The sequence below is a fragment of the Rhineura floridana genome, chromosome 9 (genome assembly GCF_030035675.1).
Source record: "Rhineura floridana isolate rRhiFlo1 chromosome 9, rRhiFlo1.hap2, whole genome shotgun sequence".
NCBI classification, from domain to species: Eukaryota; Metazoa; Chordata; class Lepidosauria; order Squamata; family Rhineuridae; genus Rhineura; species Rhineura floridana.
In genome coordinates, this window is record NC_084488.1 from 227222 (window position 1) to 243423 (window position 16202).

General features: G+C 45.6%; 1 protein-coding gene across 10 annotated transcripts in view; it reads left to right on the forward strand.

The window, feature by feature from the left end:
* LOC133364423 (kinetochore-associated protein NSL1 homolog) overlaps positions 1-16202 on the forward strand; it is a 61719-nt gene that overhangs the window by 19917 nt on the left and 25600 nt on the right. For 2 of the 10 annotated variants that reach the window (XM_061584917.1, XM_061584924.1), the window contains exons 3-5: positions 6863-6946; positions 7650-7883; positions 10237-10325. The exons of 3 other annotated variants lie outside the window; for them this stretch is intronic. In XM_061584917.1, the coding sequence (XP_061440901.1) occupies positions 6863-6946; positions 7650-7883; positions 10237-10242 (324 nt within the window). In that variant the 3' untranslated portion in view covers positions 10243-10325. Of the gene's footprint in view, positions 1-6862; positions 6947-7649; positions 7884-10236; positions 12245-16202 lie in introns of those variants that run through there. 5 more of the 10 variants (XM_061584918.1, XM_061584916.1, XM_061584925.1 and 2 more) reach the window with 5 other exon arrangements.

Below are 16202 nucleotides of genomic sequence, written 5' to 3' on the forward strand. Positions count from 1 at the left end.
ACATGTAATCGGCAGCATTAAAAACTAACCCACCCCAGAAACCCCATAGGCCTGCCTGAACAGCCAGGTCTTCAAGGATCAGCGGAAAGCCATCAAGGAGGGGGCATGGTGGAGGTCTAAAGGAAGGGAGTTCCAGAGGGTGGGGGCCACAATCGAAAATGACCTCTCTCTGGTCCGCACCAGCCTAGCTGTTTTAACTGGTGGGACCGAGAGAAGGTCTTGTATGGCTGATCTTGTCAGGCGGCATAATTGGTGATGCTGGAGGCGCTCCTTCAGATAAACTGGGCCGAAATCGTATAGGGCTTTAAAGGTTAATACCAGCACTTTGAATTGGGCCCAGTAAACAACTGGTAACCAGTGAAGATCTATTAATCCTGGAGTGATATGATCACGGCGATGGCTGTTCTTTATCAAACGTGCCGCCGCATTCTGTACCAGCTGTAGTTTCCGGACCGTTTTCAAGGGCAGCCTCACGTAGAGCGCATAACAGTAGTCTAAGCGAGGGGAGACCAGGGCATGTATCACTCGTGGGAGAAGATGGACAGGAAGGTAGGGTTGCAGCCTCCGTATCAGATGGAGTTGATACCAAGCTGCCCGGCTCACTGCTGATACTTGAGCCTCCATAGACAGCTGTGAGTCAAGAATGACCCCGAGGCTGCAGACCTGGTCCTTCAGGGGCAATCTTACCCCATTAAACACCAGGTTTATATCTCCCAGCCTTTTCTTATCTCCCACGAGTAACACCTCAGTCTTATCAGGGTTCAGCTTCAGCCTATTCCGTCCCATCCATCCACTTACGGCCTCCAGGCACTTGGACACGGTATCTACAGCCAACTCTGGTGAAGATTTAAACGAGAGGTAGAGCTGAGTATCATCCGCATATTGGTGACACTGCAGCCCAAACCTCCTGATGATAGCCCCCAGCGGCTTTACATAGATGTTGAATAGCATGGGGGAGAGGATAGAACCCTGTGGCACTCCACAATTGAGAGGCCAAGGGTCTGAAACCTCATCCCCCAATGCCACCCGTTGGTGCCTGTCTGAGATATAGGAACAGAGCCACTGTAAAACAGTGCCCCCTATTCCTAATCCCTCCAGGCGATCTAAAAGGATACCGTGGTCAACGGTATCAAAAGCCGCTGAGAGATCCAGGAGGATGAGGAAGGTATATTCTCCTCTATCCAATGCCCTCCTCATATCATCCACCAGGGCGACCAAGGCTGTTTCAGTTCCATGTCCAGTCCTGAAGCCCGATTGGAATGGATCTAAATAATCTGCTTCATCCAAGTGTGTCTGTAACTGTTTGGCCACCGCTCACTCAATCACCTTGCCCAAGAATGGTAAATTGGAGACTGGACGAAAATTATTTAGTTCTTGTGGATCCAAGGAGGGCTTTTTCAGAATAGGCTTTATTACTGCCTCCTTGAGGGCTGATGGCAATGCACCCTCTTCCAAGGATGCATTTACCACTGCCTTGATCCTTTCGTTCCGTCTCTCTTTACAGCTCATAATGAGCCATGATGGGCAAGGATCCAGTAGACAGGTGGTTGGCTTCACAGAAGAGAGCACCTTGTCCACTTCCTCAGAAGGAAGAGGCTGAAACCGATCCCATTGAACCAGAATATTCAATATTTATTGAATTTACATCCTGACTTTCCTACCAAAAGAGCCCAAGGCAGCAAACACACAAGTGATAAGCCAATAAAAACATATTTTTTTAAAAAAAACAAAAAAACAGTTCCAACACATATGCAGACTGGGATTAAAGTCTCTACTTAAAAGGCTTGTTGAAAGAGGAAGGTCTTCAATAGGTACGGAAAAGATAACAGAGATGTGAGAGGGAATTCCACAGGGTTGGTGCCACAACACTAACACTCTGTTTCCTATGTTGTGCGGAACAGACTTCCTGATAAGATGGTATCCACAGGAGGCCCTCACCTGCAGAGCGCAGTGATCCGCTGGGTATAGAAGGGATAAGATGGTCTTTCAGGTATCCTGGTCCCAAGCTGTAGAGGGCTTTGTACACCAAGACTAGAACCTTGAACTTGGCCCGGTAGCAAATGGGCAGCCATGATTAAACGTTTCCTCTGTAGAAACGCTTTCTAGCACGTGCTCATTTTCATTTCCAGTATCTAGAGTGTTGCTAACCAACCGGGCTATTCCCAGGCTGACCTTGAACAGGTAGGGTGTGTCAGGCAGCCAGGATTTTGGGGAAGGGCTGTAGCTCAGTGGTAGAGGATCTGCTTGCATGTATAAATCCCTGGCCTCTTCCAGGTTGAGCTGATAATGCCCCTTGCCTGAAACCCTTGAAATCCTCTGTCAGCCAGTGTAGCCAGTTAGACGCCATGCTAGGTGGACCAATGATCTGACTCAGGAATGCTTTGTCTCTGACTACATAAGCCCCAGTGCCAGCGCAATGGAGTTCCCCTCTTCTCCCCCCATGCATGTCCTGCACCACCCCCAAATCTGCTCTGAATGGTTGGGGGAAAGCCCAGAACAGACACAGAGGGAGGAGAGGGAAGAAAGTCCCATTGTGCTAGCACGAATCCTTGCGCTAGTGCCATTATTTATTAGGACCACAATATCTGATGGACCACCTCTCCCGACACGAACACACCCGTACATTACGCTCAACATCCAAGGCCCTCCTCCGGGTGCCTACTCCAAGGGAAGCTGGGAGGATGGCAACAAGGTAGAGGGCCTTCTCAGTGGTGGCCCCCAGATTATGGAATGATCTTCCTGACGAGGTGTGCCTGGCACAAACACTGTTATCTTTTCGGTGCCAGGTCAAGACTTTCCTCTTCTCCAAGGCATTTTGGCATGTGTTTTAAATTGCTTTTTAAAAATGTGTTTTTAAATTTGTATATTTGTTTTTAATGTTTTTAATTGTTGTAAACCACCCAGAGAGCTTTGGCTATGGGGCGGTATACAAATGTAATAAATAAATAAATAAATAAATAATTATTAATTTACCATTCACCTTCTACAATAATCTCAAGATGATGTGCAAAAAAAAAAAATTAAAACACAAAAGAGAGCAGATATATTTAAAACAAAGCAAAATTGACACCCATGACGGAGATCCATTCACCCAGCTGGGAAAGCCTGTTGCAACAAAGGTGTCTTCAGTTGTTTCCGGAAAGTGCAGATAGTAGGCATCTGTCATGCCTCAAGAGGACTGTTGGTCCATAAAACTGGAGCAGCCACACTGAAAGCCCTGTTCTGAGTGACTGGAGAGTGGGATTCTGATCTGTTTGGAACTTGCAGGAGAAGCTGATCAGTCTTGGTGTCATGGTAAAATGAACAATGAATGTATCCTTTCAAAGGAGAGCGGCAGCAAAAATCCCATGCTAGGGATTACTAGGAAAGGGCCTGAAAATAAGAGCCATTATCTCCAAGCCTTTTCACAAATCTGTGTTGTAACTGCATAAAGTTCTGGCCACACAGTATCAAAAAGGATATTGTACAGCTGGAAAAGATATCGAAAAGTGCTGCTAAAATGATCAAAGGATAGGTGAAACTTTCCTTTTAAAAAAAAAACTTAAGAGTTTGGCACCTCTTAAAACAACAGGGTGGGGATGACCAAAGTTAATAAAAATGATGTATAATGTGGAAACAGTGGATAGAGAAAAGTTTTTAATGCCTCTTTTAGGATACTAGTTCTCAGAGTCGTCTGATGAAAGTGATTGCCAGGAGTTCCCAGTACAGGCAGAAGAAAATGCACTGATGGTCACTGGCTTAGATGACTTTAACGGGGGATTAGGCAAAGCGGTGGAGGACACACCATCCATGGCTATGAGCCCTAAGAATGAAATGAAACCTCTTTGAATTGTGCCAGTATACCACCGCATACCAACTGCTGGAGAGCAAAGGGACAGGGGAGAGGGCTTGCCTTCATGCTCCCTGCTGCCTTCCAAAAGGCAACTCTCGGCCACCGCTGAGTACAGCATCCTGTCTGACCCAGAAGTGATCCTTTCATGTTCTCATGCACTACCATTTCCATATACCTAAAGAGCCTGACACACGACCTCCCCCAAACCCTGAAAGTTAGATGCCATGCATTCACTCCAGAATCTCTTGCTCTTGCTCCAGCCCCTCTACACCTGAATCACTCCCATCTGCAGCCCCTGACTTTTGCAAGAACTCAACCCTTATTTCTTGCTTGCTGCTGCACTCAAACCACAGAACCGCCCTAATTCCATGGGGCATCAGCTCTCGGCACCATCCCCTCCCACCAACCTGACAACCCTCTCTTCTACTTGCCATCACCCTCTTTCCCCTTCTTATTGCCACCCCAGACTTGCACCCTACACTACTTTCTCCACATCCACCCATGGCCTGGCTTCTTTACCGTTCTGGCAGAGCCCTACACTGTGTGGGTCTCTGAGGCTTGCAGAGCCTGCACTGAGACCTCCTGAGGAGGAGGAAGCAGTGAGGCGAAGGGCAGCGGGGGCACCCTATGGGGGGCACCACCCTCATGGTGGTATTGGCACTGCTGCTGTTCCTTACGCTTCTTCTTCAGCTACTCATCACTTGAGAAGGCAAGGGGTGAGGAGACAACTGCTGTCAATGGAAACTACTCTGGAAGGAATGTGCCAGGGAGTTGCAATTTCATTCCTTGGAAATCACTGCTGCTGGGTGCACGGTTGGAAGGCCCACCGTCATCTCTGCCTACAGCACCGCACCCAGCACTAAGGGGCACTTCCTGCTCAAGATGCTCCCAGTGCTGCTCAATTCTGCGTCACCCACCAGCCTTGTTCTATAGCCCAGGCAGAGAGAGCGGCTTCCTTTCTGTGTCTACCCTATATGTATTAACAGTACAGTCCTGGGCATGCTTACTGAGTAGTCATAGAATCCTAGAATGGTACAGTTGGAAGGGGTCTACGAGGCCATCGAGTCCAACCCCCTGCTCAATGCAGGAGTCCAAATTAAAGCATGTTCAATTAAAGCATATTAAATCCAAATTCAAGTCCGCCTCTAAGGAGATGGATATGTGACATTGCGCTTAAAAAAAAAAGTGCCGGAACTCGGTACCGTTGAGTACCCCCAGGGGAAAAAAAAGCTCTGGAAAGAATTATGTATACAGATGGTGCTGTATATAAATAACAAAAAACCCTCCCAACTTTAAAATTTTCTTGAGCTTCCTGCAAAACTCCTCACTGCTGCTGCTGCTGTTTTAATTTAAATTTATCAGTTGCCTTTGTACAGGAAGCAAAACACAACAATGGTGAGAAAGAACACCTTAGCAGATGTGGTTTCTCTGGAGACCGTTTAATTATAAACCATGCAAGTCTCAGTCACATCTAATGCGATATGAAAGGTGCTGTAGATAGAATCGATGCCTGGTGAATTATTTGACCAGGATTTATTTTCTGTTTGATGCACTGCCCCCTGGTGGGTGCAAAGTGAATTCTCTCATAGAAGTTGAGATGAGGAGTTTTGCAAATACTTCCCCAACCTGGTCCTCCCACCCCGCTTTGGATAGTCATGCTACTGGGGCTGATGGGAGTTGTAGTCCAAAGAATCTGGAGGGCGAAGCCTGATGTATGTAAAGGATAAGTTATTATGGGAAAGGCAATAAAAGTATTTACAGCCTCTCTCTTACACACAAATATTTTTAAACACTGTTGTTATGTGCCTTCAAGTCAATTACAACTTATGACGACCCTATGAACCACCCTGTTCAGATCTTGTAAGTTCAAGTTTTAAACACTAGCAAAATTGAATAGATGTTGCTGAAAATGCTAATTATGCCAAATGAAGAATCTTTTCAAGTATATCAACTTTAAAAGATTTTGTAGGAAGGGTTGGTTTTCACAAAGCCTCAAAGACAGCCTTTTCTGAGCTGGCATGGGAAAGAAATTCAGTTTGGTTCACATTTTTATTTGGTCAAACCTAAGTTGCACTTCACAAACCAATACCTGGACCTAAAAGCATTTATCCGTTGAAATTCACGCTTCTCCAAATTTCGCAATGTGGTTCTCCAAACAAAGAATGTGTACAAAAGTGTCTATTAGGGGAAAATATAAATGCATATATTAATGGAAATAACAAAGAAAAATGCATTGTATTTTGTTTGCAAAAATGTGCATATTTCATATGCTTACAAAATGTGTATATTAGGCAAAACTAAAACTAGAGGTGGCACTGCCTTATACTGAATGAGACCATTAGTCCATCTACCTCAGTACAGGCCACTCTGATTTAGTAGCACAGGTGTGGGGAAACCTTTGTGTCGCTGAACTACAGCTCTCATCATCCCTGGCCATTGGCCATGCTTGCTAGGGCTGATGGGAGTTGTAGTTCAGCAACATCTGGAGGGCCAAAGGTTGCCCACACCTGTAGTAGGGTTGCTTTTTTTCCAGCCTTGCTCCAGAGATCCTTTAGCCAGAGATATCAGGTGTTCAACACGGGACATTCTGCACATATAGCCTGCATTCACACTGTACTTTTATTCCACTATTATGCCACTTTAGACGGTCATGACTTCCCCCAAAGATTTCTGGGAAATGTAGTTTGTGAAGGGTGCTCAGAGTTGTTAGGAGACTCCTAATCCCCTCACAGAGCTACAATTCCCAGAGTCCCTTGGGAAGAGGGACTGATTGTTAAACCACTCAGGGAATTGTAGCTCTCTGAGGAAAACAGGAGTCTCCTAACAACTCTCAGCCCTCTTCACAAACCACACTTCCCAGGATCCTTTGAGGAAGCCACGAATATTTAAAGTGGAATGATAGTGTAATAAACGTCTGGTGTGGATGTGGCCTCTAAGTGTGTGTGCTCTTAGATTCCCATGTCAGGAGCCCGTTCCTTTGGTCTGCCAGATGTTAACTGTGCTGTTTGTCCTCTCCCTGCTCTGCTCCAGGGTAGATCACTGGAACAACTGCTGAACTGCTGGTTGTCCTATCAGCCAGCCCTTAGATCTCCAGGTGCTGCTTTTGAATGCCAGGTCGGTATATAATAAAACCTCCCTTGTCCATGATTTAATTGTGGATGAGGGTGCCAACCTGGCGTGTATAACCGAGACCTGGGTGGGTGAGCAGGGAGGAGTTGCCCTCTCTCAGCTTTGCCCACCTGGGTATACAGTGCAGCACTATGGCAGATCTGAGGGCCGGGGAGGCGGGGTCGCTGTGGTCTATAGGAGTACTTTCTCTCTCACGAGGCATCCTGTCCAGACGGCGACTGGTCTAGAGTGCCTCCACCTTGTGCTGGGTCAAGGAGACAGACTGGGAATCTTGTTGGTGTACCACCCACCTTGCTGCCCAACAGCTTCCCTAGCTGAGCTGACAGAGATAGTCTCGGAGGTGTTGTTGAGGTCCCCCAAACTTGTGGTGTTGGGGGACATCAACATTCATGCCGAGACTGTTTTATCTGGGGCGGCTCAGGACTTCATGGCCTCCATGACAACCATGGGGCTGTCTCAATTTGTTACTGGCCCAACGCATGTATCGAGTCACACTCTTGATTTGATCTTCGCCACTGGTCATGGAAATGGTGATCTGGAGGTGGGGTGTTTTTCATCTACTCCATTGTCATGGACAGATCACCGCCTGCTGAATTTTAGACTTACAACGACTCTTTCCCTCTGCAAGGGTGGGGGACCTATTAAGTTGGTCCGCTCTCGGAGGCTTATGGATCCTATTGGTTTTCAGACGGCTCTGGGAGTTTTTCCAGCTGATAGTACTGGCGCTCCTGTCGAGGCCTTGGTCGAACTGTGGAATACGGAGATGGCCCGGGGTATTGACACGATTGCTCCCGCGCGCCCTCTTCGATGCAGAGCTCATACAGCTCCGTGGTATATCCCGGAGCTGAGAGTGATGAAGCAAGAGAGAAGGAGGCTGGAGTGCAGATGGAGACGAACTCCAGACGGATGCAATTATGCTTTGGTAAGTGCCTCCACTAAGACGTATATAAAAGCGGTAAGGGCGACGAAGAAGTCCTACTTCGCTGCCTCTATTAGGACATCTCTCTGCCGCCCAGCAGAGCTTTTTAGGGTTGTACGAGGACTTCTACATTCTGGTCCTCAAGATACCATTAAAACATCTGAAGCTCGCTGTAACGACATTGCAGGGCACTTCCAAAATAAAATCGCATGCATCCGTAGGGACCTAGACTCTGACGTTATGACAGATGAATCCATTGAAGTGTCCAGAACACGGTCTTGTCCTTCGTTATTGGATGAGTTTCAGTTGGTGCAGCTTGAGGAAGTGGACAAGGTGCTTGGAATGGTGCGGGCGACCACGTCTGCACTAGATCCTTGTCCATCTTGGCTAGTGAAGGCTAGTAGGACTGGTACCACCGGCTGGGCTAAGGAAGTGATAAATGCCTCCTTGAGTGAGGGAGTAGTCCCTAGTAGCCTCAAGGAGGCAGTAGTGAGACCTCTTTTAAAAAAACCTTCCTTAGACCCAGATAACTTGAATAACTATAGACCGGTGGCGAATGTCCCCTTTTTGGGCAAGGTTCTGGAGCGGGTGGTTGCCGGTCAGCTCCAGGCGCTCTTGGATGAGACCGATTATCTGGATCCGTTTCAATCCGGTTTTAGGCCTGGTTTTGGCACTGAAACAGCCTTGGTCGCCCTGTACGATGACCTTTGTCGGGAGAGGGACAGAGGGAGTGTGACTCTGTTGATTCTCCTTGATCTCTCAGCGGCGTTTGATACCATTGACCATGGTATCCTTCTGGGGAGACTCGCGGAGTTGAGAGTTGGAGGCACTGCTTGGCAGTGGTTCCACTCCTACTTCACGGATCGTCGCCAGAAGGTAGTACTTGGGGAACATTGCTCGACACCTTGGACTATCCATTGTGGAGTCCCTCAAGGGTCGGTTTTGTCCCCCATGCTTTTTAACATCTACATGCAGCCTCTGGGTGCCGTCATCAGGAGTTTTGGAGTGCGTTGCCACCAGTATGCTGATGACACACAGCTCTATTTCTCCTTTTCATCCTCTACAGGTGAGTCTGTGGATGTGCTGAATCATTGCCTGACCGCGATAATGGACTGGATGAGAGCTAATAAACTGAGACTCAATCCAGACAAGACTGAGACACTGTTGGTGAGTGCCTTCCCTGCACAGATGGTGGATGTTTACCCTGTTCTAGATGGGGTTACACTCCCCTTGAAGGAACAGGTTCGTAGTCTGGGGGTTCTTTTCGATCCTTCCTTGTCTCTTGAGGCGCAAGTGGCCTCGGTGGCAAGGAATGCATTCTACCATCTTCGGTTGGTAGCCCAGCTACGCCCCTATCTGGACAGGGATGACCTCACCTCAGTTGTTCATGCTCTGATAACTTCTAGGTTGGATTACTGCAATGCGCTCTACGTAGGGCTGCCCTTGAAGACAGTTCGGAAGCTTCAGCTAGTGCAAAACGCAGCAGCCAGACTGCTGATGAGGACCAGCCGGTCAGCGCATATAACACCTGTTCTGGCCCGTTTGCACTGGCTACCCATTTGTTTCCGAGCCAGATTCAAGGTGCTGGTTTTGACCTATAAAGCCTTACACAGTGTGGGACCGGAATATCTTGTGGAACGCCTCTCCCGCTATGAATCTACCCGGTCACTTTGCTCAGCATCTAAGGCCCTCCTCCGGGTACCAACCCATCAGGAAGCCCGGAGGACAGTTACTCAATCTAGGGCCTTTTCTGTAGTGGCCCCTGAACTGTGGAATAGCCTCCCTGAAGAAGTACGCCTGGCGCCTACGCTTCTATCTTTTCGGCGCCAGGTTAAGACCTGGCTATGCTCCCAGGCATTTTAATTAGTTTAATGTTATAATTTTAACTTTTATATTTTTTGTGGTTGCTTGTGTTTATTATTTGTTGGTCTGATTTTATTATGATATTCTGTATTTTAATCTTTTTGTACACTGCCCAGAGAGCTACTCGCTATGGGCGGTTTATAAATGAAACTAAATAAATAAATAAATAAATAAATAAATAAATGAAAACACAGCTCTCGTGTCTTGAGAGCTTCTCTTTCATTTCTAGAGAAGAGTAGCAAGCAACTAGGGCATACCTTTCAAAACGGGAAGATTTTTAGATAATTTAAATGATCTCTTATTATTGGAGGGGCCCTTTAAAACTGGTCTGTGCAAGTATAGAAAAATCTGACAATTGGAATCATAGTAGCCCTAATAAAAATGATGTAGAAGCTTCCTTCTTTTCATTCTTGGACCTTTATAAAATTGCATGTAATGTTCTCTTATGTTAAATGGATTCATCATAAATGCCTTTATCTTTTCCATGTTTTAGCTCTAAAAAAGGCAGAGAGCAGCAGTGAAGATTCAAGTGATAATTCTGACTCTGAAGAAGAAGAAACAAATGCAATAACGCTCCGGGTAACTCCATCCACAGCAGGAGTGGGGGCACAGGCTAGATGCAGCCCATGGTGCTTTTCAATCCATCCTACTCTCCTCATCCCACTCCCCTGTGCCACAGTTGCAGAAAAGAAGGGGAGTAAGAAGGCAGCCGAAATGGAGGCGCTGCCGGCTCCTTCTTCTCCTGGTCCTCGTGTGCAGTGTTCCTCGCGCCGCTGGATGGCTGAGTTGCTCGGCCACTGCACGCCTTTTGTATGCAAGCTCGGGGATGGACAGTCGGTGGAGGCCGAGAGCTTGGAACAAGCTCTTGGCGAAGCACTATGGAATTTTGAAACAGCTGTTCAAGAGAACATCACTGTTAATGGACAACCATGGCAGGAGTCATCAGATGATCTTCAAAATGATACGGATATCAAACTCCTTGAAGATCAGCTTGATGAGTTAATAGTTGAGGTGGCTTCCAAACGTAATCAGTATCCCAGAAAAATACAAGTGCATGTGTTTAAAGCCATTAAAGCAAAGCAAGAATTCTTGGGCTGCTATCAACATCTTGTGAATCCTCAAGAGATGAAAGTAGAACCATCTCAAGATTCTCGTATGGCCGACCTGAAGCTTTCAGCAAAAACTGCATCCAAAAACATTGGAGAGTCATTTAAAGCTCTATCATCCCTTGTAGAAAAAGCAGAAGGTTTCTCAAAAACACTGTCTATGCAACCAACGTTGGAATTGTGCAAACTCCATCAAGAAATCTCTTCTGACTCAGAGGTGAAAAAGGAGAATAAAATTGAAGTGAAAAATCTTGTGTCACGAGTGGAAATTACACCCCCAGAAATTGCTACCAGTAATTCTCTTCTACTGAAAATAAAGAGACGATCATAATCCCCACAGAAACACTACCCACTTCAATAAAAGAGTCTCCAAACCATGGCTTTGGAGGCTCAGCAGTGTGATGTCTGAATGTAGCAAAAATGTAAATTTATCCCAAAACATCAATATTTAACATGAACGTTTCATAGTACAAGGCCAGAGTGCATTACTGTTCTTAAAGCAGCCAGTTCAAAATTAAACACTTGGATTCTGTAGTTCTGTTTGATGGTAGTTCTAGCTATGTCTATATTTATTTATTTATTTATTTATTTAAGAAGTTTATATCCCGCTTCAGTTCCAAGGAATTCTAAGCGGCAAAAACAATAACAAAAGAATAAACAGATTATACAATATAACAATATAGAAAAACAATTATCTCTCACATTATACTTCAAAAGCTAGCCGAAATAAAAAGGTCTTAACTTGACGACGAAAACTAATCAAGGACGGGGAAAAACAAATTTCCTGCGGGAGAGAATTCCAAAGAGTTAGAGCTACCACCGAAAAAGATTTATTCCTAATGCCAGTCCGATGAATTTGAGAAAAGGAAGGAATATTAAGGCCAGGGTCTGATGATGATCTTAGGGGATGAGCAGGTTCATAAAAAGAGATATTTAATTTTAAAAATGTTTATTGTGTTGGATTGTTGCTTGTATTTTAGTATTGTTTTGTTATTTATTGTATTTTTATGCTGTTTTATGTTCACCGCCCAGAGAGCTATTGCTAGTCGGGCGGTATATAAATTTAATAAATAAATAAATAAATAAATATGATTTGATAGATAACTAGGGCCTGAGCCAGATAGCGCTCTAAATGTTAACATCAAAATTTTAAACTGAATTCGATAAGAAATTGGGAGCCAGTGTAGTTGTTTTAGGAGTGGGGTAGTGTGGGCTCACCAATTCGCTCCTGTTAACATCCTGGCAGCTGCTCTTTGGACTAGTTTCAGTTGATGGAGTGTTTTAAGAGGAAGTTTTAAGAGGAAGTGTAAGAACATAAGAACATAAGAAGAGCCTGCTGGATCAGGCCAGTGGCCCATCTAGTCCAGCATCCTGTTCTCACAGTGGCCAACCAGGTGCCTGGGGGAAGCCCGCAAGCAGGACCCGAGTGCAAGAACACTCTCCCCTCCTGAGGCTTCCGGCAACTGGTTTTCAGAAGCATGCTGCCTCTGACTAGGGTGGCACAGCACAGCCATCACAGCTAGTAGCCATTGATAGTCCTGTCCTCCATGAATTTGTCTAATCTTCTTTTAAAGCCGTCCAAGCTGGTGGCCATTACTGCATCTTGTGGGAGCAAATTCCATAGTTTAACTATGCGCTGAGTGAAGAAGTACTTCCTTTTGTCTGTCCTGAATCTTCCAACATTCAGCTCCTTTGAATGTCCACAAGTTCTAGTATTATGAGAGAGGGAGAAGAACTTTTCTCTATCCACTTTCTCAATGCCATGCATAATTTTATACACTTCTATCATGTCTCCTCTGACCCGCCTTTTCTCTAAACTAAAAAGCCCCAAATGCTGCAACCTTTCCTCATAAGGGAGTCGCTCCATCCCCTTGATCATTCTGGTTGCCCTCTTCTGAACCTTTTCCAACTCTATAATATCCTTTTTGAGATGAGGCGACCAGAACTGTACACAGTATTCCAAATGCGACCGCACCATAGATTTATACAACGGTATTATGATATCGGCTGTTTTATTTTCAATACCTTTCCTAATTATCGCTAGCATGGAATTTGCCTTTTTCACAGCTGCCGCACACTGGGTCGACATTTTCATCGTGCTGTCCACTACAACCCCGAGGTCTCTCTCCTGGTCGGTCACCGCCAGTTCAGACCCCATGATCGTATATGTGAAATTCAGATTTTTTGCTCCAATATGCATAATTTTACACTTGTTTATATTGAATTGCATTTGCCATTTTTCCGCCCATTCACTCAGTTTGGAGAGATCTTTTTGGAGCTCTTCACAATCCCTTTTTGTTTTAACAACCCTGAACAATTTAGTGTCGTCAGCAAACTTGGCCACTTCACTGCTCACTCCTAATTCTAGGTCATTAATGAACAAGTTGAAAAGTACAGGTCCCAATACCGATCCTTGAGGGACTCCACTTTCTACAGCCCTCCATTGGGAGAACTGTCCGTTTATTCCTACTCTCTGCTTTCTGCTTCTTAACCAATTCCTTATCCACAAGAGGACCTCTCCTCTTATTCCATGACTGCTAAGCTTCCTCAGAAGTCTTTGGTGAGGTACCTTGTCAAACACTTTTTGAAAGTCTAAGTACACTATGTCCACTGGATCACCTCTATCTATATGCTTGTTGACACTCTCAAAGAATTCTAATATGTTACTGAGACAGGACTTTCCCTTGCAGAAGCCATGCTGGCTCTGCTTCAGCAAGGCTTGTTCTTCTATGTGCTTAGTTAATCTAGCTTTAATAATACTTTCTACCAGTTTTCCAGGGACAGAAGTTAAGCTAACTGGCCTGTAATTTCTGGGATCCCCTCTGGATCCCTTTTTGAAGATTGGCGTTACATTTGCCACTTTCCAGTCCTCAGGCACGGAGGAGGACCCGAGGGACAAGTTACATACTTTAGTTAGCAGATCAGCAATTTCACATTTGAGTTCTTTGAGAACTCTCAGGTGGATGCCATCCGGGCCCGGTGATTTGTCAGTTTTTATATTGTCCATTAAGCCTAGAACTTCCTCTCTCGTTACCACTATTTGTCTCAGTTCCTCAGAATCCCTTCCTGCAAATGTTAGTTCAGGTTCAGGGATCTGCCCTATATCTTCCACTGTGAAGACAGATGCAAAGAATTCATTTAGCTTCTCTGCAATCTCCTTATCGTTCTTTAGTACACCTTTGACTCCCTTATCATCCAAGGGTCCAATCGCCTCCCGAGATGGTCTCCTGCTTTGAATGTATTTATAGAATTTTTTGTTGTTGGTTTTTATGTTCTTAGCAATGTGCTCCTCAAATTCTTTTTTAGCATCCCTTATTGTCTTCTTGCATTTCTTTTGCCAGAGTTTGTGTTCTTTTTTATTTTCTTCATTTGGACAAGACTTCCATTTTTTGAAGGAAGACTTTTTGCCTCTAAGAGCTTCCTTGACTTTGCTCATTAACCATGCTGGCATCTTCTTGGCCCTGGCGGTACCTTTTCTGATCTGCGGTATGCACTCCAGGTGAGCTTCTAATATAGTGTTTTTAAACAACTTCCAATCATTTTCGAGTGATGTGACCCTCTGGACTTTGTTTTTCAGCTTTCTTTTTACCAATCCCCTCATTTTTGTGAAGTTTCCTCTTTTGAAGTCAAATGTGACCGTGTTGGATTTTCTTGGCAATTGGCCAGTTACATGTATGTTTAATTTAATAGCACTGTGGTCACTGCTCCCAATCGGTTCAACAACACTTACATCTCGCACCAGGTCCCGGTCCCCACTGAGGATTAAGTCCAGGGTTGCCGTCCCTCTGGTCGGTTCCATGACCAAGGGATTGTAAGCCAGCAGCACTGTAGCAACTGCTACTATTCAATAACAATCTCTGTAAGACAGAGAACTCCTCTGCTGTTCATGCACCGTCACTGCCTTTACCTACACACCACTTTAATTCATTGTATCTGCCCAGCCCCTTAAATCCTATGCAATGTTTACTGTCCTTTTTTGCCCTTGGAGTCAACAAGAAATCTAAATTCTAGATTTTCCTAGTGCTGGGGACTGGCCAACAACTGCTAAGGAAGCAGCTTCATGCTCTGACCTCAAGGAACGTTTAAGTACCAAAATAAAGGAGTAGAACAAGATTAAAAGTACCCTTCTGTTTAACAAATAGATGCCATTTGATGCTATGACAGGGCCCCTAGTTTGAGACCCTCTTCCTGTAGCTTACTTAGCACAATGACTAGGGCTGCAATCTTATGCATGCTTTCCTGGGAATAAGTCCTGCAAGACCATTGATTTGTGACAACTACCACCAGGTTACAAATACCTCCTTTTCAGGGAGGTTGATCGAGAGGGTTGTGCAGAAATTGCAAGTACTCTTGGATGAAACAGATTATCTTGACCCATTCCAGTCTGGCTTCAGGCCTGGTTATGGGACTGAATTGGCCTTGGTCGCCCTGATGGATGATCTATATCAGGAGAAGGACAGGGGGAGTCCGACCCTGTTACTCTTACTTGATCCCTCAGCGGCTTTTGATACTGTTGACCATGGTATCCTTCTGGGCCAACTTGGTGAGCTGGGTATTGGAGACACTCTTACAGTGGCTCTGATCCTATCTCCAGGGTCATTCTCAGAGAATAGCATTGGGTGACTGTCTTTCAGCCCCCTGGCAGCTGTGCTGTGGTGTGCTGCAGGGTACCATCTTGTCCCCCATGCTGTTTAACATCTATATGAAGACTTGGGAGCGGTCATCAGGAGATTTGGGGTGAGTTGTCAGCAGTATGCTGATGATACCCAGCTCTGTTTCTCTGTAACATCTGAATCAGGAGAGGTCATGCAAGCCCTGGACTGCTGCCTGGACTTGGTGGTGGACTGGATGCGGGCCAATAAACTGGTTTCAGCTGATGTGGTCTGACATCATGGACAAGGTGCTTTGCAACGATACGGTCAGCAACATATCCTCTCGACCCTTGCCCTTCTTGGCTTATTAAAGCTTGCTGAGGGTGTGTGGTCAACACACCCTGAAAGAGGTGGTGATCCAACCATTCCTCAAACAGCCCACCCTGGACCCACTGGTTTGTGACAACTACCGCCTGCTCACAAATACCCCCTTCTTAGGGAAGATGATTCAGAGGGCTGTGGTGCAGCAATTGCAAATACTCTTGGATGAAACAGATTATCTTGACCCATTCCAATCTGGATTCAGGCCTGGTTATGTGTGCTGAATTAAGTAGTCTGGGGGTGCTCCTGGATCCATCTTTATCGCTATAGACCCAGGTGACCTCAGTGGCTAGGAGTGCCTTTTACCAGTTTCACCTGATAAGACAGTTGTATCTGTTTCTGGGCTGGGATTGCCTAACCACTGTTGTCCATGCACTGGT